General features: G+C 45.0%; 1 protein-coding gene across 6 annotated transcripts in view; it reads left to right on the forward strand.

The window, feature by feature from the left end:
• EDARADD (EDAR associated via death domain) overlaps positions 1–22520 on the forward strand; it is a 93037-nt gene that overhangs the window by 66953 nt on the left and 3564 nt on the right. For all 6 annotated transcript variants that reach the window (XM_053207414.1, XM_053207416.1, XM_053207415.1 and 3 more), the window contains one exon: positions 11400–11445. In XM_053207414.1, the coding sequence (XP_053063389.1) occupies positions 11400–11445 (46 nt within the window). The remainder of the gene's footprint in view (positions 1–11399; positions 11446–22520) is intronic.

The raw sequence follows: 22520 nt of genomic DNA on the forward strand, positions 1-22520 counted from the left end.
ATTTTATTTTATTTTTTTTTTTTTGAGTTTATTTATTTGGAGGGAGAGAGAGAGAGCATGTGAGCAGGGTAGAGGCAGAGAGAGAGAGAGGAGACAGAATCCTAAGCAGGCTCTGTGCTGTCAGCGTGGGGCCCGATACGGGGCTCGAACTCATGAACCATGAGATCATGACCTGAGCCGAAATCAATAGCTGGGGACTTAACCGACTGTGCCAGCCAGGCACTCTTCGCTTTTCACGTTCAGTGCAGTACTCAATTACAGAGATCTTCAGCCCTTTATTATCAAATAGGCTTTGTGTTAGATGCTCTTGCCCACTGCAGGCTAACGTAAGTGTTCTGAGCACATTAAAAGTCGGCTGGGCTGAGCTATGATGTTCAGTAATGAACATTCATGGTAGTGAACACATTTTGAATTTAGGATATTTTCAACTTATGATGAGTTCATCAGGATATAACCCTATTGTAAGTCAAGGAAAATCTGCACTCTAATTTGATGTAGTCTAATTTGATGGTTTTTTTTTTTTTTTTTTTTTTTACTTATTTCTACTTTCGGGCCAAGTCAAGATAACATATTTCTGGTAAGACACATAGAAGCCAAAGGGCAAAAATGCCTGCTTTCTAGCACTTAAGTAGTTATTTCCCTAAGAACAGCACACGAGAAGTTTATTAATCATTAAATTATACAGTCTCTAATCTGCTCTAATTGTTTGACTTAAAGGCTTCTGTTCTCACCATCATTCAGTGCTTTATTGACTGTAATGCCTTTGAATTTCACTAGTGACTTAGAATTTCACTTAGACTTCCCATTGGTGTGGGTGTCGAGGTACAGCATGGTTTGCGTGGTTGAGATGCAGATTGATACAACTTTTGGAACACTATTTGGTGGCATCTGTTACTCATTGATTGGGCAATGTCACTATTCAAGGACTTGATCCTACGGAAATTAAGGCAGAGTGTGTTTGAAATAGAAAAAAAATTAACCGGTCGAATAAATTTTGGTATTTTGACACAGTATAATTAAAACCATTAAAAAGAGAAGAGACCAGGGGCGCCTGGGTGGCTCAGTTGGTTAAGCGTCCGACTCTTGGTTTCAGCTCAGGTCATGATCTCACAGTTCATGAGTTCGAGTCCCACATTAGACTCTGTGCTGACAGCACGGAGCCTGCTTGGGATTCTCTGTCTCCCTCTCTCTCTGCCCCTCCTTCTCTCCCTCTGTCTCTCTCTCTCTCTCTCTCTCTCTCTCAAAATAAATAAACATGTAAAATTTTTTTAAAATTAAAAAAAAAAGAGAGACCACTGACCTGAAAAGATATCCATAAGGTATCATTAAATAAAGCATGTTGTAGACTAGTATGGTTTGAGGCTAAAAAAAAGTGGCTCAGTCTTGGTTCCTATGACTAAGGAATCAGGAAGGACATGCCCCAGATTGTAACCAGTGACCTCTGGGTTGGGAGGAGTGATTGAGAGATGAGCTAAGAGCTGGAGAGAAAGAGCTTCACATCTCTTACGAATTAAAAAATATATATATATGATATTTGAATAAAGGTATTCTTCAACTTATAATGGGGTTATGCCTCATAAGCCCATCCATCGTAAACTGAAAATATTTAAGTCAAAAATGTATCACTACACCTAACCTACCGAACATCATAGCTCAGCCCAGCTGACCTTAAATGTGCTCGGAACATTTACATTAGCCTGCAGGTGGGCAAGAATATCTAACACAAAGCCTGTTTGATAATGAAGTGTAGAGTGTAATTGACTGAATACTGCTCTGAAAATGAAAAGCAGAAGGGCTGTGTGGGTGCAGTATGGTTGTCAGTGTGTGGGTTGTTGACCTTTGTGGTCATGTAGGAGCGGGGAGCGGGAGCCACTGTCCAGCATCATGGGAGAGGACCATACCCCATGTCACTACCCTGGGAAAAGATGCAAATCCAAAATTTGAAGTGAGGTTTCTCTAAACACATATCAGTTTTGCTCCATAGGAAAGTCAAAAATCATGGGTTTTTTTTTTTTTAAGAAAAATTATCAGTCAGGGGTGCCTGGGTGGCTCAGTCAGTTGAGTGTCCAGCTTCGGCTCAGGTCATGATCTCACAGTCCATGGGATGGAGCCTGCATTCGGCTCTGTGCAGACAGCTCAGAGCCTGGACCCTGCTTCGGATTCTGTGTCTCCCTCTTTCTCTGCCCCTCCCCCACTCACTCGCGCTTGCTCTCTCTTCTCTCTGTTTCAAAAAATAAACATTAAAAAAAGAAAAATTATCAGTTGGGAACGGTCCTTTTTTTTTTTTTTTTTTTTAATAGACTCCACCAGGCATGGAGTCCAATGCAGGGCTTGAACTCAGGACCCTGCAGTCAAGACCTGAGCTGAGATCAAGAGTCAGACCCTTAACCAGCTAAGCCACCTGAGTGCCCCTGTCCTTCTTATTTTGTGTTTTTGGTTTTTTTTGCTTTTTGTTTTCAAATTAAAGGAGAAAGTAGTGGAGTCACTCATTCAAACATTTTGGTGGCATTTAGGCCCCATAAACTTCCATACACTGGCACTTGACATCCAGTGGTCTTTCTTCAGCCCACACGTAATTATGCACTGCAGGAAAATTATAGGCTGAAATGAGGGGTTGTGAATGCACGTCCTCATCTCGCAGCCTCGGAGGAGTCTGTGCTCTGGCATCGCATGTGTCCTCTGCCCGGAGTGAGGGTGAGACTAGGCAGGAACCCCCCACCTCTCTGTGACACCCATTGCCTTTGTGCATGCAAATCATCACCTCCTGTGAAACGCTTGGTGATATTTCTGAACAGTAATCATGCACAAGGGGAAAACTCCTCCTCCCTTCACCTTTGAAACCGTAGCAAGGGTATGAAATTACATCTGAGTGTGCCCGGCCTCCCAAGTCCCAGGCGCAGCTGCTCCAGTCTTTGACCCTGACTTCAACTCCAGAAGTAGCCGGTCTTGCTCGTAATTGGACAGAACCCTCATTGAAGAGAATAAAGAACCAAATGTACACAGAGCCACAGATTTGCTCTCCTCCTAGCAAAGCAGGGTGGCATTCATTCAAATTCCCATTCTTCTGTATTTCATTCTTTCAAACTCAATGAAACTTTTCCTGTTCCCTGAGGTATCACCTGGATTCTTGCCCACCCTTGTGCTCCCCTGGCATTCTCTCTATGCCTTTCTTTTTTAAAATGTTTTTAATGTTTGTTTATTTTTGAGAGAGAGAGAGAGCATGAGCAGGGGAGGGGCAGAGAGAGAGGGAGACAGAATCTGAAGCAGGTCCCAGGCTCTGAGCTGGCAGCACAGAGCCCGACGCGGGGCTTGAACCCAGAAACTATGAGATCATGACCTGAGCCCAAGTCTTACGCTTAACCGACTGAGCCACCCAGGCACCCCTCTATGCCTCTCTAACATGTTTTTCATTCTTTGTGGTGTCAGTATTTTTGCTCACGTCTTTGTTGCATTGCTGAGTTGTAACCTTGAAGCAGCAGGGATGTGGCTCCTTTGTCTCCATATCCCAGGCCTAGAATGGTCTCTTACACCAAGTAGGTCCTCTCTAAAGGCCAGCTTCTAGAATATACTTTCAAATAAATAGGTATGTATAGTATCCTTACATAAAAAGTAAAAGTGTAGATGGTTGCTACGATAACAGTAACTACCTTGCAGAAAAAGAATGAAATATAAATTGTTTTAGAAAATCCAACAGCAGATTCATAGTCCATTCCTCATGTGTAGAAGCAGATGATCGATAAATGCATTCAGAAGAGAGGGGTGCCTAAGTGGCAGCCAGGTAAGCATCCAACTTCGGCTCAGGTCATGATCTGTGCTGACAGCTCAGAGCCCGTAGCCTGCTTCGGATTCTGTGTCTCCCTCTCTCTCTCTCTCTGCCCCTCTCCCCACTCGTGCTCTGTCTCTCTCTCTCTCTCATAAATAAATAAACATTTACAAAATTAAAAAAAAACAAGAAGAGTTATAGAGATACTCACTCTGTCTTGGGAATTTACACCACTGAAAGCTACTTGAGTTTCACTAGCCGTGTGACAGGAGAGAGTCTAGAACCATGTAAATCCATGCTATCGAACCCTGTTACTGTTGCACACCTGAGCTTTCAAAATCATGTTTTCAAAGCCATTTCCTGAAATATTTTCTTAAAGCAGAGAGCTCAAGCTTTAGTATTAGTTGCTTCCCCCCAAAGAAGCTACTTAAGTAATTCGCATGGAAGACGGCTCTTTTCGGGCCCTTTGCCTGTAATTTGGGTTACCGATACCAGGTTAAGCGGTGATAACTTGGTTTTGCTCTTTGTGGAAACCTCCAACCAGACTTAGGTGATCATCAGGTTAACCAGCCTGTTGAGTGCTTTCCCACCGGTTATCCTTTCCCTAGTTTGCGAAATAATAAAGGTGGAACTCTTTATTAATTAGCTCAGCATAGGCATTAAAGATGGAACTCGCCAGTCCAGAAGAGCATGATTCACAGAAAACTAGCCCCTAGGTACCAGTTAGTACCTTCCCCGTCAATCTGTCAGCATCTCCCGCCAATCCGTCCATCCCCACGGGGGATGGACCAGACCTGGCGTTTTCCCCACAGTGTGGGGTTTTCCCCACATGTGTTCCTGGCCTTTGGATTTCTGCTGCCCAGAGCCCTGTGTGAAATCGCCAGGTGTAAATCTCCAGAAGCAGCTCTTCAGCACCTTGTGCCTGCGGCTCCCTAAGCAAGATGGAACCAGGCTGCCAGCTTCTAAGCTATAACCAGAGTACAAAATGAGTATGACCACACCAGCCTTCTCTCTGCTCAGAGAATTCAGCAGTCAACACCTTTGCCCAAACAGAAGCTAATTCCCCCCATATTCACAGTGAGGAGGCTTAACAAAATGGGGATTTTCCTTAGCCTCGTTGAATATATAAAACATTGGTGTTTAACTTTGTGGTACCTTCAAATCTCCTAAGAAGAGTAAACAGATTTTTTTATTGTGGCAAAATACACATGACATAATATTTACCATCTTGACCATTTTTAAGGATATGGTTCCGTGGCTTTAAGTCCGTTCATGTTGGGCAGCCATCACCCCCATCCATCCCCAGAACCTTTTCATCTTCCCAAACTGGAACTCCATACCCATTAAGTACTAATTCACCATTCTACCCTCACCCCCCTCCCACCTCCTGGTAATCACTATTTGACTTTCTGTCTTTTCAACGTTTATTTATTTTCGAGACAGAGAGAGACAGAGCATGAGTGGGGATGGGGCAGAGAGAGAGGGAGACACAGAATCGGAAACAGGCTCCAGGCCCTGAGCGGTCAGCCCAGAGCCTGACGCGGGGCTGGAACTCACGCACCGTGAGATCATGACCTGAGCCGAAGTCAGACGCTTAACCGACCAAGCCACCCAGGCGCCCCGACTTTCTGTCTTTTCAATTTGATTCCTCCAGGTACCTCATATAACTAGACTCACACAACATTTTTCCCGTTGTGTCTGGCTTATTTCACTTACCATAATGTCCTCAAGGTTCATCTATGTTGTCGTGTGGGTCAGAATTTCCTTCCTTTTTGACGCTGAATAATATTCTACATTTTTTTACTCCATGTTATCTGTCAATGGTCATTTGGGTGGTTTCCATCTTTTTTCTTATCTAGACCTTTCTCTTTTGGCATTCAGGTCGAACCATACCCAGGAACCATTATTTCCCACAAAACCAGTACTTTAAGCTCAAATCTCATTCCGAATTAAAACAAGGCCTTTGAACAGAACTCTTTATCATTTGTAAATCGTAGTTGTTAGCTCCTAAGAAGCGCTTGGAGGAGTCCGTGAGCTAACCCCAAGCATCGTGCACGTGGCGCATAGCAGGCACTCTGCAGAATTAAGTCCTTGAGAAATCTGGAAAGAATTAGGGAAGAATAAAGAGGGTGGAATGAGGAGGCTGGTTTCAGAGGTTGGCTTAGAACAGGGGAGAATTGTGTGTGATAGGATCCCTGGAGGGGAAGGGGCAGACGTGCAAGGGAAGAGATGGAGTTGGGACCCCTTTAAGGCCCTGCCTCATTTCCCCTGCCTTCCTGGGTTGCTCACAGCTAAGCCTGGTGCCGCTCTGACCCACAACTCTGTCCTCTGTGTTCCTGGATCAGTTTTAATGGGAGCAGCGAGATCTCAAGCTACAGCTTGTGCGGCTGAACATTATTCATTCCCTCAGGCCCCAGCCCTAGGTCCCAGGGATGCCACAGCCTGGACCTCTGTGCCCAAGTCACAGCGTCCCGGCACCCTGGACTCCAGTTCCTAGAACTGGGCTTACAGTAGATTCCTGCCATCAGCAACCTCCTGAGGACTGTACTGGCCCTGGCTGTCCCCAGGTGTCATCTGCCCACATTCCCTACGGGTATCACATACCCCTCTGATATCCACGTGGAACCCACAGTCCCCTGTTGGAAATTCTCCACGTGAGCTGCTTCCGGAACCATCACCGAACTTGCCACATCCTCTGTATCCTGTGTCTTGTCCGTGAGCTGATCCTCTGTCCCCTCCCTACCTCAGACCATTCCTCAAGGCTGAACTGGTCCTGGAGGCGAGTCCCGTGTTGTAGCGAGAGGCCACCTTGTGACGCTTCTGGGTTCAGTGAAGTTGAACTAACATTTTTGAAACACGGTAACTAAGGTCAGTGCTAGGCAGTATAAAAGTGGACAAGACCTGTCCCACCCTTTGCAATAAGTACTCTTAAAAACCTCTGCACATGACCATAATTCGAGGATACAGGTCAGGCCTTGAAGGTGAAAAGACCCCATCTCTTTGGAGATAGGAGAAAAGGAGAATGGAGGCAAATACATCGGCCGAGCCCTTTCTGGGATAGTAGGCACAAATAGATACGGGGCCTTCAGCAGACCGGAAAAGGTTTGGAACAAGACCCAGTAGGGCCTTAAGGGGGACAGTTGGAAGAGAGACCAAGAATGACCGAGGAGAAGCTGAGACCCAGCCGAGACCAGATATGTGATCGTGTAATGTGTGAAGTTTGTCCCTTCTTTTTCCCAGCCATACTCAGCAATTTAGAACAAGACAGGGGGAAGGAAGGGCAGAGCTAAGTACTGGCCAGGGGCCCACAGCTGATGGACAAATCTAGGGTGTTTTTAAACCCATCCCTAAGATGCCGGACCCTGGCTAAGTGGACAGGAATCCAGGGGAGACCAGAACAACAGAGCTGGGATGGAGGCCACAGAATTGGTGGCCAAGGAGACGAGGCCAAGGAGCAGAGTCAGAGGGCATGACGATGACGTAGGGACAGCATCATGGAGAATGTTCATCCCCTGGTCTGGAGAACACAGACTCCATGCCATAGTTGTGTCTTCTTTCCTTCCTCCCTCTCACTCGCTGTCCCTTGCACAGATACTATGTGTTATCTGTCTCAAACGTGCTAATCACAGGACAGCATGGACAAGGACCCTTGCCTGGTAGTCTGGAGTCTCCAGACTTCAAACTCCCACACCCAGTGTCGCCATCCAATGGGGTGGCACGTACGGGTGTGTGGGAACACCCCAGGCACGTAACCCAGACTGGGAGTTTGCAGAAGGCTTTCCAGGAGGAAGTGACTTCTGAGCCGGGACCTCAAAGATAAGAGAAAGTGAGGCGGATAGAAAGGCTGGGGAGGCTAGCACCACAGACACCTCTGTGTCCTCGCCGCCCCCTGGTAGAAGCCGGCTTGCACGCCCACCTCTCTGCTAGGACCGCTCTAGGATATGGCCGCTCATCCCCTCACCAAATCTCGTCTCCAAACGGCCCCCAGAGCTTCCAGCCTTTCCCGGTCTTGATGCTGTCTCCCTCCTCTCTGACCTCCCTTCTCTGCTTTCCTTCCTCGTTCCCTCCCCTTCCACCGAAATGTGGGTGTTGAAGTGCTCCTCAAGTTTGTGACCACACGTCTTGCTCTCCAGCGTCTCTCTCTCCTTCCATAATCCCGTCAACGTCCATGTTTTCCTCTCCTGCCCTGGCGTCCCTCAAGGACCAGCGCCATGTCTTCAACACACAGGGACATCTTGTGGTCTTACTCTTCAAAACTTGCCCTGGATTTCACCTCCCTTCACCTCGTGACTGTATCTCTGCAGGGGCTGTAGCTTTATCCCTTCCTCTCTCCTCTCTCAGATAGATGGTCTGGGGTCTCATCAATCATTACCACCAAGGCCATCTTGCTTTCCCCCACCACACCCCACCACCACCTGGCCTTTACATGCTCCCTAAGCGCCATGTACCTGTGCTGTGCATGGCCAGGGGGAATTTCCTGCTGTGCTCCTGGGCAAGCATAGCTGCTTCCGGCCAGAGCTCCTTAGTGACCCCCCCCCTGCCCCCCAATATCTGTGAGATGGAGCCTAGCTCCTTAGATGGGCTTTCAGGCCTCAGTCCAGCCTCAGAGCGCCATCTCCTATCCCATTGCCTCTCATTGCCTTTGCTTCAGAAAGACTCCGGCTAAATGCCCTTGCCTCCAAGTGCCCACTGTCCAAATTCCCAGCAAAAGCTCATCTCAATATTTCTGGTGCAGAGATTCAGAGAAACTGCCTCTGGTTTTTTCTGTTGGAAGAAATGTCTCCTCTCTGACTTCAACTACACCTCCCTATTGGAACTCGTCCCCTTCTGCCTTGTATTTGGGTTATTTGTGTACGTCTCTATTGTCCCAGTACATCTGGGGGCAGGCTTTGAGGCCAAGGGTTCAGATTATTTTTTTTTTGTCTTTGCATATAGGTTCCAGCACGGGAACTTGTACATATTACATTCTCTGTAAAGAAGGTTTGAATAAAGGCGTGTGTGTGGTTTCAGTAAGGCCATTAAAAAATGCAAAAATAAGTCTTTTATGATTTCACTCTTTGAAAACTAACCTCATGGGGTGCCTGGGTAGCTCAGTGGGTTGAGCGTTGGGCTCTTGATTTCAGCTCAGGTCATGATCTCACGGTTCATGAGATCGAGCCATGCGTCGGGCTCTGTGCTGATGGTATAGAGCCTTTTTAGGATTCTCCCTCTGCCCCTCCCACCCCCTCTCTCAAAATAAATAAACTAAAGGGGTGCCTGGGTGGTTTAGTTGGTTAGGTGTCCAGTTTCGGCTCAGGTCATGATCTTGTGGTTGATGAGTCCAAGCCCCACATCGGGTTCTGTGCTGAACGATCAGAGCCCGGAGCCTTCTTCACATTCTGTGTCTCCCTCTCTCTGCCCCTCCACCACTTGCGCGCACACGCGCGCTCTCTCTCTTTCTCTCTCAAAAATAAATATTTAAAAAAATAAATAAACAAAAGTTTTAAAATGAAAACCAGCCTAAAAGTAGCATCACATAATAATTAGAGCAAGAACAGAGATCGTTGATATTCTTGTATTATTCTGTCTCCATCAACCTTCACAAGTAATTCTGAGTCATGTCATGTCCCTTATCTCTGTCATGGGGATAATTCTGGCCAGACATGGTGTTGGGTAAGAATGTTCTCCAGGTGATAAGAAACCGAGTCATGTATGCTCCGTCACGGAGTCTCCCATTAAAAAAGAGTTCACGTTTTAGCAGGGACCTCAGCTGTACCACAGAGGCTGACAGGTTTGAACATTGGTGCCTCTTAACTCCGGCTGAAGGCCCCGTTTCTGTTTCCTCCTGTGCATGTTTCCAGTTCGGTGAGCAGAACCGTGGCTCTTGATAAAAGAACATGCCTGCCTGGTCCTGCTGAGGCCGCGCAGATGTGGGAAGGCAGGTCCCTGCACGAACCACCGAACAGTGGCCCTGCCTGCCGTTGGGGAGCTTTAGCCTCCCAAAAGTGAAAAAGTTGCATAGAGACAGAGTTTTGTTCTTTCAAAAACTCCCCGTAACTCTTACAAACCATATGTATAGAGCGAGCAGTGTGCTTTTTATTCCAGTTAGAACGTTGGCAAGGACCAAGACTAGGAAGCAAGAAATACTTAGACCTGGGGCGGCTGGGTGGCTCAGTCGGTTGGGCGTCCGACTTTGGCTCAGGTCGTGATCTCACAGCTCATGGGTTTGAGCCCTGCGTCGGGCTCTGTGCTGATGGCTCGGAGCCTGGAGCCTGCTTCGGATTCTGTGTCTCCCTCTCTGTCTGCCCCTCTACCCCAACTGTGCTCTTTCTCTGTTTCTCAAAAATAAATAAACATTAAAAAACATAGAAGAAGAAATACTTAGATTCGTTGAGGGGAAAAATCTAGCTGGTAAAACATAGGAATGCTTCTGGTGTGGAAAAACAATGAGGCCCGTAATTAGACAGCTGTATCTACATTGCTGAGACATGGAGATTTATGAGCTTGGAGTGAGGGGGAAAGGCTTCTTAGAAGATTAAGAGGAAAAAGACACCAGGGAATTAGCACATCTTTAAGGACAAAACCGAGAATGTAGAGCATCTTAGAGATAAGCTAATCTATCCTCCCCCTTAATCTACAAATGAGGATGCAGAGACCCGCATTGATAAATTATGGGTGCAGCTGGAGTAAATAAAACCCAGGGTTTTTGACCCAACACCGTGGCTTCTTCTGGACCGCGATGGCGGGGGTAATCCTAGCCGTTGAGAGAGGTTTTCATTGTATGAGGATGGAGTTAACATAAACAAACATGTACTGACTATGGTGTCCTCTGTGGACTTCATTGAAAACACATACACACACACTCCCTTCCAACAAGGTCACGGTAAATCCCTTCACGTAGCATGCTGTGTGGCACAACCTTGCTTGTAAAAACAGAACCCCCTCAGAAGGGCAGAAACACGATCCTCAGGAGATTTGCACACTGCTTTCTAACAGTTTCTCTTTGCTGTTTTGAAATATATTAAAAAAAAAATAGATAATAGGCGCCTGGGTGGCTCAGTCGGTTAAGCGTCCGACTTCGGCTCAGGTCATGATCTCACAGTCTGCAAGTTCAAGCCCCGCATCGGGCTCTGTGCTGACAGCTCAGAACCTGGAGCCTGCTTCGGATTCTGTGTCTCTCTCTGCTCCTCCCCTGCTCACGCTCTCTCTCTCTCTCTCTCTCTCTCTCTCAAAAATAAATAAACATTAAAAAAGTATAATAGATATGGGAACAAATTGTAACCTAGACTGACAACAAGCCCAACAAAAAGTGGGTAGGGAATAAAAATAAGAAAGAGAACCCCTAGCGTGAAATAAAACAGTAGCACATTGTTTCATGCATTGATACCTTTTTAAAAAATAGAGTCACTCATGTAACTTACATTTGTTGAGTGTCTGTTCTGGGCACGGGGTGGGGGTGGGGGGCGCAAATGGACAAGAGCCCCTGCCCTCCAGGAGCTCATAGAGGGAGGTGAGCGATACTGTTCTTAAGCTCCATCACCACCACCCCTGCCCCCACCGCCTGCCAGGCTTTGGTGGAAATGTAACTAAATTGGAAAATTGATAATGTCTCCACAAATGGGGATGATTCTAATGAAGGTTGCTTTCTGGTTTTCAGGGAGAAGAAAACGGCTTTCCAGACAGTACTGGAGAACCCCTTTCAGGTAAACAATTGACTCCACGGATGTCTGGGCTTCACTGAGAACTGGCATGGCTGAATTAAAGATAATTTAGGAATATGTTTATCATTAACTTTGAAAATCTGTATTACAGCCTAGAGAAACTTTCCAACCACCGGTCATGGTGAACTGCAAGGAAATGTTAACCAGATTTCACAAAAGCCTTCAAAGAGTCTTTTCTCCGAGCTAACCGTACTGTGCGCAGGGGCGGGGCACAGCTGGGTTCCCAGTTGGACAGGTTGAGGATGGGACAACAGAACAGAGCAAGCAGACCCTTCTCCCTCAGGAGTCCTAGGAGGCTTGCCATTGCTGGAAAACTGTGCCAGGTGGAAGAAAGCAATGGGGCTTAGGTAAACCAGGTCAGCACAGGAAGGGCCAGCATCCTCTCTCGGTACCTCAGGCACTTGGTTAGCCAAGGGGACCCTCCTGACACCTGGCCATGTGCTATTCCCTACCCTCTTTCTGCTACCGGTGTGTTTAACCAAAGAAACATGAAGGATTGCGTCCTTTCCCACTTTTTATTGTAAGATGGAAACTCTGGCAGTCTTTAGATTTCTTATTAATCAATCTTGGGGAAAATCTGGAGTGAGCATTAAAATACGCTACCAAAAGAATAATGAAAAGATATAGAAACCTCACTCATATTTTCTATATCTTTTAAAACACATATCAAATGACCTGAGTCATCAGAGTTTTGTTTCTTTCTCTTCTAATGGGAGGGTGGCGGACCCTGAAGCCCTCAGGATAATCTCACCAATCCTACCTAGCCTCTGCCAGTGTAACCATGCTGAAAACCAGAACACGTGTTGTATAATCACCTTAGCCACAGTGATCTCTGGTGGTGAGACTGTAGGTGATTTTTTTTTCCCCTTCAGCAGATCTATATTTATTAAGGACCTACTGTGTGCCAGGTTCCCTAAAGAGGCCATGTGGCAAAAGTATAGTTCTGGGAGACAGAAGTGGGGATCCTGGTTTCAATTCAGTCATCCCCCTGCTGAGATTAGAGCAATCAAAAGAGAAACTGAGCCAGATGAACTTGCATTAGAGACTTCCCACCAGTCTCATGGGACAGGCCCAATGTCAGGGTCCCATCCGGACACCCCATTGGAACTTGTCTTCCTTGGGCCACACCCCTCCCCTACCAGAGGCTAGGACCACTGGCCAAGGATTATCCCTCTTCCACAAATGCTATAGCAGACAAGCTCAAATTAGAAGCACCTAGCTGGGTGGTGTGACGAGGAGAAGGCATCTTTGTATACAAGCAGCCACTTTTTTTTTTTTTTTAAGTAGGTTTCATGCCCAGTGAGGGGTCCAGTGCAGGGCTTGAACTCACAACCCTGAGATCAAGACCTGAGCTGAGATCAAATGTCAGACGCTTAACCGACTGAGCTACCCAGATGCCCCTCCACTATCCTATATTTTTAAAATTTCTTTTTTTTTTTTTTACCATGTACCTTTTTTTTAAAATATGAAATTTATTGTTAACTTGGTTTCCATACAACACCCAGTGCTCATCCCAACAGGTGCCTTCCTCAATACCCATCACCCACCCACCCCTCCCTCCCACCCCCCATAAACCCTCAGTTTGTTCTCAGTTTTTTTAAGAGTCTCTTATGTTTTGGCTCCCTCCCTCTCTAACCATTTTTTTTTTCTTCCCCTCTCCATGGTCTTCTGTTAAGTTTCTCAGGATCCACATAGGAGTGAAAACATATGGAATCTGTCCTTCTCTGTATGACTTATTTCACTTAGCATAACACTCTCCAGTTCCATCCACATTGCTACAAAAGGCCAGATTTTTTAAATTTCTAACATGAGTTCGAAAAAACTCTCCCCCAAAACTTTAACCTGTATATGTACATAACCTATATATATATACATAACCATTATATATACGCAAATGTATATATAAAGATGATCAGATGTAGGCAAATGCATAGAATGTGTGGTAAAATAACCAAAGAAATCCATAAAAGGCCAACTGTTATCGATCTGGGTGTTAAAGAGCATGATTTCTTTTTCCCCATGCTCATCTAAATTTTCAGCTTTTCTGCAATAGCACATATTTCTTTTCTAATTATAAAAGATCTATACACTTTTGAAAGACTAACACCCTATACACTAATGTGGAATGTGAGCTAAAATGAGAATGGATAGAGCTGTTCAGGAATATCTAGAAACCTTTATGCATTAAGGTTGTTATTAACTAATGGATTAATCAATTTTCAGTTGTCTCTTAAAAATTTTTACATGTGTCAAAATGAAATGGAAGAGCTTCAAAGAGGTAAACTTTTCACAGTGATAGTCATAGCAGGTAGGGTTAGTGCGAGCAGATTGCCATGGAAATCAACATCTTTAGCACCTAGCACGGTGCTTTGCACACAAGAACAATCAGGTGTTTGGCTCGATTTTTGTTTTTGTCTTCGTAAACAAGTAGATGAGAGACAGTAACTTAATGGCTTTGCTCTTGGATAAACTGGTGAAAACATCTGGATACAGTAAAACCTCGGATTGCGAGTAATTTGTTCTGTGAGTGTTCCTCAAGACGAGCAAACGTTTCTAATAAATTTTAAATTGATAAACGAGCGATGATTTGTAGTACAAGTAAGTAGTACATGACGCTGAGGGTCACATGATCACAACTGAGCCAGTGGTTCTTCTCTCTCTCTCTTTCTGTCTGTCTGTGGGATTGTGGATGGTCATCTCCCATGCTCGGATGCTCGGTCTCAGGCCACGGTGTTTGGCAGAAATCAGTGATCTTTCAGAATGTTGGAAGGTGCCCACAATGGGCACTACTGTGTTTTTGGTCACTTCAAAGCACCTATGGACAGTCCTTTGTTTTTCCAGACAAGAGTGAGCTTAGGAATGCTTTGCTTCCTTCTAGGTCAGGCTGCCTGCAGATAGAGACCCTTCCCTCTGCTGCCTTATTGCCAGTTACATGAAATACAGTCTATGGCAAGAGTCTATTAATACTGTTCTGTAGCAGTGATTCTGTTAGTGATAGTGAAAGTGGTCTTACACAATAACCCTCCTCTCTCTTGCCTCCCACACACCAGACACGAAGGCTTTCAAAGGTAAGTGCAGGTTAATTTGTTTATTTTTCTTTCTGGTTTGTATTTTCTTTATTATTTTGCATTATATTACAGTATTGTAATCATTTTTGTATGAATATTTTTGGATTATGGAACGAATCATCTGAGTTTCCATTCTTTTTTAAAAACATTTTTTGATGTTTTTATTTATTTTTGAGAGAGACAGACAGAGCATGAGTGGGGAAGAGGCAGAGAAAGAGGGAGACACAGAATCCAAAGCAAGCTCCAGGCTCTGAGCTGCCAGCACAGAGCTCAAAATCATGAACCACAAGATCATGACCTGAGCTGAAGTTGGATGCTTAACTGACTGAGCCACCCAGGTGCCTGAGAGTTTCCATTATTTCTTATGGGGAAATTTCTTTGATATACAAGTGCTTCAGACTATAAGCATGTTTCTGGAATGAGTTATGCTCTCAAACCAAGGTTTTGCTGTATTTCAGTCATTGAAGGAGAGTAGCAAGCTAAGTAAGATTTATCTTATTGTTTTAGTCACATGCACTAATTCCCCACTTACTGTGTACCAGCCCCAGTTTGAAGCACTTTAAAAATGTGCTTATTAGGAAAATGTGCTTAGAAAAAAGTGCACATGACAGCTCTGAGTTTACTTTCCTTACTGGGTGGATGTTACAGAAGCGATGCTGGGTCACGTGGCTCGTGCTTGGTCTCACAAGTCGTAAGTGGGATTCAAGCCCCCGGCCTGCCGGGAGCTCATTTCCAGCCACCACATGGGGCTGCCCCTCTACTGGTCAGATGCCTTGCCTGGGTAGTGCACACACTGAATGCTGAGTGTCCTACCGCGGGGTCAGCGGTATCTCAGGTAGAGTCTTAATCTGGAGCAAAGCCAGCATCCACCCCCCTCCACCAAAGTCCGTCTCCGCCAAAGACCCTGTCCTAGAAGGAGGGGTTAGACAGACGTGGGAAAGGACAGCTGACAGTTTGTAATCAAGGAAAGAAAAAGAACACAAAGCAGAATCAGCCACCCCTAGAAAAGCAAAGCCCCCTCTGTGGAACCGTTGAACACGGAAGCAAACACCCACAGGAGGCAGAGCCCAAGACCGAGGATACTCCTTGCGATGCCTGGGTTGAAACGGCAACACAAGTGACGGCCTGTGTACCCTGCTGAAGGAAACCTTAAAGTGTTCGATGTTCTCATACAGACTTTCGAAATGAAAACATTGGGGCATGAAAGGAACACGAGTCAGTTATCAAGAGAGTATCCCTCCGGTTGAAAACACACAGAACCCCTCCTCGCCCTCCCTTTCTGAGAAAGCGGTAGCTGTCGCATGGTCACATGGACCACGGCACTTTCTGTACCTGTTCTCGACACCTGGCCAGTTTCCCGAGGATGACTTTCTGACCACCTTGCATAATTCAGCACTTGCCTGATCGGAACCGAATGTCCCCAGAGAGACGAATGTAAAATAGGACTTTTATTTTTTTTATTTTTCTAGTTAGGCCCATTAAATGGCACTTTGTTAATGTGTTGGCACGACATAACTTCTGAGTCCAGATTCACGTGGAATTCTGTGCTGAATTTTTACCCAGGTCCTTTCTTAACGTAGGTTCGTTTCCTTTTGAAAGTGCCTCTACCTTCTGAGTTTGTGTGATAACACAATTGAGGCACAGCGTGATTTGCTAGCCTAGATCCTTCCAATTTGTCAGTTAGACTCCCCAGTGCTGCCGCCGACATGATGTCTCCTTAAAGGGGTGTTTTAGAGAGAGAGAGAATGAAATTATATTGTTTTTCCCTTCGGTTAAGAGATCAAACGCCCACCAAAAGCCCTTGGGGTAGTTTCTTGGGAGATAAAAATAGTTCATCATTTTCCAGCTCAGAGCATATAAACCACCTCTGATGAATAATGTGGTGTGTGTGTGTGTGTGTGTGTGCATCCCAATGATTTATCAAAGCCATAAACTGACATTTTAAATATATTTCTTTCCACCCACATTGGAAACCACACATAGGAAAAAAGCATGAATTTATACCCTTAATACACACAACTGCAGAAGTACTCGACTCTGCTTTGACCCTAGTTGGTATTTTCAGGCTCCAAATCGAATAGTTTATAGACCCCTGGGATAGAGTTATTTTATTTCAGGATCACAATATTTTGCTATTTGCAAAGTTGCCAGTATAAAAAATGCTTCCCGTTTAATTGTCTGAATTAACTCAAGACCTAGTCACCCCGGGGAACGTTACTATAAATGATCTAAGAGCGAGCAGTGGTCCTGAGCACACTGGAGGGAAACACCCGTGTGGTAATAGTTCTCGAACAGCCAGAGTGTACAAGATAAAACGGAACTCACCCCTGCAGGGAGACACGTTGAGTCAGTCTGTGATCCACTGCCAAAATCCTGGCTGGCGCCATTTTCTAGACCCAACTAATCATGACCTTTGTGGATCCTGGAGTCCTGTTCCAATTCATAATTAACTGTTAATTGGCCATTATTTTAAACCTTGCCAGCCCCAAGCTGGAGTTAGACCCTGCACCGTCGGACATGACCTGTTTCTTACCATTGGTTTAAGTGACATAGACCTATCCCGTCAGTGAACATTCTTGAATCCTGAACTCTTCCTTAAAGTGTATGAAAATGTGTGCGAGAGAGACGATAGAGCACAGGGAGAGAAGACCGAAAACACACCACAGGAAAACCCGTTCCTCTACTCTTGAGGGCGGAGAAGTGTTATCTGTTCAAAGACTTAACGACCAAACCGACATGCTATCTCGCGAAGAAAAGTAGCAGCTCTGATTTGAAAATGTCATTTGGCAGGCCCTTCTGGCCAAGAACTTACCCTGCAGATGTCTTTAAGGCAATGGTTTTCAACCCTGGCTGCGTATTAGAATTCCCAGGGGAGCTTTTAAATATCCCATGTCTGCCTGCACCCCACACCAATTAACTAAGGATCTCGGTAGACGATCCCTGGTCAGAGTCAGGATTTTGTAAATCTCCTTGGCCGGGAGGGTGGGGGGGGTGGGTCAGGAGGAGTTCCTTCTTGCGGCCAAAGGCCCAGAACGAGTGCTTTTAAAAAGGCTCTTGGTTATGCTTCCTCACCCCCAGCTACTAATCCTTTGTTGCTCACCTGTGCACAGAATGAAGTTTCAGTGGATGATCTCATTTAATCCCCTCAATAACCTTGGGAAGTAGATCCCACTGTCCCTGGTCAGAGAGTGAGGCTGTGGCCTTAGCAAGCTCATTACCAGTCCAAGTTGCACACCTGCACTGTGCTAATGGGCATTGACTGTCAGCTGGGGTGTCTCTAAAGCTCTTGTTGTTGATTGACCGTACACAGTGTGTACTCTTTCTCCATAGCAACCAGGCGTCTTTCTTCTGCTTTGTATACGCTCAGCACTAAACAACAACAAAAAAGCTTCAGTTCATCTGAAATTTTCTGCCCAGAGCTTTAGTGTTTCTCTAAGACACACTCTTCACTCATTTGATTTACTCAACAAATATTACTGAATGCCTCCTGTGTGCCTGGAGCAAAGTGGTGACATCAGACACCAAAGTCTCTTTCCTCTTGGAGTTTAATACTAGCTGGGAGTGACAGGCACTGGGAGTGACAGTCATTACATATGGTGGTAGGTGTACCGTGAGGAAAATAACGAGGGGAACAGAATTTTGCCTGGTAGGGGAGGGTGCTGCTTTAGCTAAGAAGACACACAGAGACCTGAACAATGCAGAGGAGCCAGCCGTGTGAAGATCTGAGGAAGGAGGACTCCGGGGAGAAGAGCTAGCTGGTGCAAAGGTCCTGGGGCAGGGCTGAGCTGCATGTTCTAGGGACAAGTGTGGGCAGGAAGAAGCCATAGAGAAGGAAGTGAGCTGGGAGATAGCAGAGGCCACACTGCGTGGGGACTCTTTTTCTTTACGTATCCTTAAAAAAATGTTAAATCTAACGTCTTTCAATAACATTTACATAAGACCTGACAGAAACGCCGTTACATCATTTATCTCATTCAACTCATGAGATACAGAAATGATCATTTTAATTTTATAGATGGGGAACCTGAAGTCCGTAGATGTTAAATGTGTGGAGAGGTCAAGCTCTAGGAGGTTGGAGGGCTGAGATTTGAAGATGCTGCTCCGTGCAGGGCTGGTCGTATGTTAGCCATTCCATGAATGACCGTTGTCCCGATGAAAAGACACTGAGGGGAGCCTGGGTGGCTCAGCTGGTCACAGTGTCCAATTCTTGATCTCGGCTCAGGTCATAATCTCATGGTTCAGGAGTTCGAGCCCTGTGTCGGGCTCCTGACTGGTGGTGTGGAGTCTGCTTGGGATTCTGTCTCTCCCCCTCTCTCTGCCCCTCCCCTTCTTGTTCTCTCTCAAAATAAATAAACTTTAAGAAAAAAAAAAGAAAGAAGAAAAGACATTGAGAAATCTGGCGTTTCTTCCTCTGACAAAGTCTCCCCGAGTTTAAGCCAGTAATCAGACTAGACTCACAGAGAGCAAGTCTTTCCAGGGTTTTGGTCTCTAAAATAAGAAGTCATCATAAATTAATGGTGTGTTCCATTCTTGCTTTGCATCAGCAGAAAATACACAAGTCAGGTGTCCAAATATGGCAAGTGAGGACCCTCATTAGTAGAGAATCTGAGTGAATTTTTATACATAAGTAACTTCTTTTTTGAAATAGCCCTCTCCTCTCTGCCCCCAAATCTAGAATCCCCTTGTATCTTAAGACCAATTCTGTACTGTTTTCCACCGATACCTGTTTATTGCTCAAGAAACACAAGCAACATTCCTTTTCCTTTATTATTCTTCAGGTCATAAGATGCATCAGATAATAAGAACAAATCTGCCTTGTCTCCTGGGGAGAAAGTATAGTTCTCATTCATTCATTCATCTGGCAGACAATTTCTGAACTTCACCTACACAGCAACCCTGTGCTTGTTTTTTGAGAGGCATCAAATAATATTCCCATTTTTCCCCATTTCTGATGAAAGCTTCTTCGGTGCTATGACTCTCTCCCCCCACAATTGTTTCTCCCCCAAGGCATCACCCAGTCTAGCGTTTTATGTGCACTATTACATGATAGGTGTTTAAAGCAGGGCAGGACAAAATTTGTTCGATACAAAACAAAACATGTTCCTCCACTTCGGTCTGCCAGAGAGCTAATTATAGTTTATGATTCCAAATGGCAGCTTCACATTCGCTACCGTTGCCAGTTCGGGTAGATTTCAGTTCAGCCAGTGGTTTGTGATTTGTGTCATGAGAGATACAAAAGGAAACATCGATAGGGTTTTGGCACGTCATGTGTTGTAAAACAGACTGATAAATGGTCAGCGTAATTGTTCAAAGAATAAAAGCTTCTCTTACACTAGAAGGCTTAAAGGAGCTTCCCAGGAACCTTACTGATGTCTTTCTTCTTTTTTATATTATTTATTATTATATTATTTTTATTCTTCTTCACTTGACCTTAGCCAAAAGGCTGAGAAGTGATTATCATTCTCTTCCTCCTAATGGAGAAAACTTGCCAACCCTGAATCTGACACAGGAGATGCTGGGGAGGACCTTCGAACATCAATACATTTAATTCTGGACTTTGAGATACAGATCCTCCTTTATTTTTCTGTGACATTTAAAAATATTTTTAAAGTCGGAGCACCTGGGTGACTCAGTCGTTGAGCATCCGACTCTTGATTTCAGCTCTGGTCATCATCTCAAGGTTCGTGAGATCGAGCCCCACATCAGGCTCCATGCTGAGCCTGAGGCCTGCTTCGGATTTCTCCCTCTCTCTCTCTCTCTCTCTCTCTCTCTCTCTCTCTGTGTGTGTGTGTGTGTGTGTGCTCCTCCCCTGCTTGCTCTCACTCTGTCTCAAAATAAATAAACATTTAACAACTATATTTTTTAAAGTATCCAAAGAAACACAATCATGTAAAAAATTAGGAAATATCCATTGTTAACGTGTGTGTTATACATACTTCCAGACTTTTTCTGTGCCTGTGAATATGTATATAATATATGCTTTATGTGGATATGAATGACTATACCATTTGTTTTTTACAAAAATGGAATTAGGCATACTCTTTTTTTTTTAAATGTTTATTTATTTTTGAGAGAGAGAGACAGGCAAAGCACGAGTGGTAGAGGGGCAGAGAGAGAGGGAGACAGAGAATCCGAAGCAGGCTCCAGGCTCCAAGCTGTCAACACGGAACCCAACGCGGGGCTCGAAGTCACGGACCCTGAGATCATGACCTGAGCTGAAGTCAGATGCTTAACTGACCGAGCCACCCAGGTGCCCCTAGGCATACTCTTTAGTAACCTGCTTTCCTTGCCATTTGACAGAATATTGTGCATTTGACTGTACCTTTATTTTTTTTAAGTTTTATTTATTTATTTTTTAATGTATACTTATTTTGAGAGGGGGAGAGAGAGAGAGAGCACGCTCGTGATTGGGGGAGGGGCAGAGAGAGAGAGGGAAACAGAATCCGAAGCAGGCTCCAGGCTCTGAGCACAGAGCCCCACGCGGGGATCAAACTCACCATGAGATCATGACCTGAGCCAAAGTCAGACACCCAACCAACTGAGCCACCCAGGCGCCCCATGACCCTATCTTTAAATAAGAGCAAAGAAAATTGCAAAATTTCCCTTATACCTCTTTTAGTGAGAAATCACCTTTACCATTACCAAGTTCGTTTTTTAAATAAACTTCTGTCCCATCGTGCTAAAGCTTTACTTCTTAATACATCATTATTAATGTGGCTGAAGATTAGTTCCATACATGGAAATGTAATGCAACATTTTTAAACTCTAGGATGTGGAACACATTGCAGAAAGATCTGGATCTGGTCTTGGGCCATTTAAGGTGTAATGAATGAGGAGCCAGAAAACCATACAGAACATCTCACTGCAAGGCTGAGTCAGGAGATACAGACAAAGTGATGGGATTCTGTGAGGCAGTGTTCTGGGCGTTGGCTGGGGAGATTTCATGCAATGGGTGAATCACGTGGGGTCTGTAAGGTGGCTGAGGGTTGAGCAGAGAGAGAGAAGTTAAACAGAGGGAGAGAAGACAGAAAATTGATCAGGGAGAAAACACCACGAAAGACATGAAGGTAACAAAATATGAGCTGTAATTTTTCCACCTATGAAATTGACAAACATGGTTACCCGTGGGACTTCAGCTCAGGTCATGATCTCACAACCCATGAGTTCTACGTTGGGCTCTGTGCTGACAGCTCAGAGCCTGGAGTCTGTTTCAGATTCTGTCTCTCTCTCTCTCTCTGCCCCTCCCCCGCCTGTACTCTGTGTCTCTCTCTGAAAAATAAACATTAAAAGAAAAAAAAAGAAATTGAAAAACATTTTTTTTTTACTTGGTGCTGACAAAGGTCAAGTGAGATGAACCCCATCGCTGTTCCCTGATTGGAGTATAAATTGGTAACCACTGTTATTTCTGGAAAGCAGTTTTGGGCTCCTGCATTGTCAGCTGTGGAATGCTCATACTTTTGAGCCTAATAATCCCATTACTGGGAAGGTGAATAAAGATGTGGCCAAAAGTATATATGCAAAGGTCTGCATCAAATTGTTCCTCATTGTCATGAGAATTTGTGAAAACCCTAAATGGTGAGTAGTTTATACAAAGTCTATAATGGTATACAATTTCCAAATTTTCTACACCAAATTGATGTTAGTCTTTCTTTTAATTAATCTGAGGTAGGTTTTATAGGACGGATGAAGTTCAGGGAACAGAGCAGTCCAGCTTGTCTAGAGCACAGGCTATATTTAAGGAAGTCATGGGAAATAAGGGGCACCTGGGTGGCTCAGTTGGTTAAGCGTCCCACTTCGCCTCAGGTCATGATCTCACAATTCGTGAGTTTGAGCCCCACGTCAGACTCTGTTTTGACAGCTCGGAGCCTGGAGCCTGCTTCAGATTCTGTCTCCCTCTCTCTCTGCCCCTCCCCTGCTTGCGCTCTGTCTCTCTCTTTCTCTCTCTCTCTCTTTCTCAAAAATAAACATTAAACAAAAATTTTTTAAAAA

The sequence above is a fragment of the Acinonyx jubatus genome, chromosome D2 (genome assembly GCF_027475565.1).
Source record: "Acinonyx jubatus isolate Ajub_Pintada_27869175 chromosome D2, VMU_Ajub_asm_v1.0, whole genome shotgun sequence".
Classification (NCBI taxonomy): Eukaryota; Metazoa; Chordata; class Mammalia; order Carnivora; family Felidae; genus Acinonyx; species Acinonyx jubatus.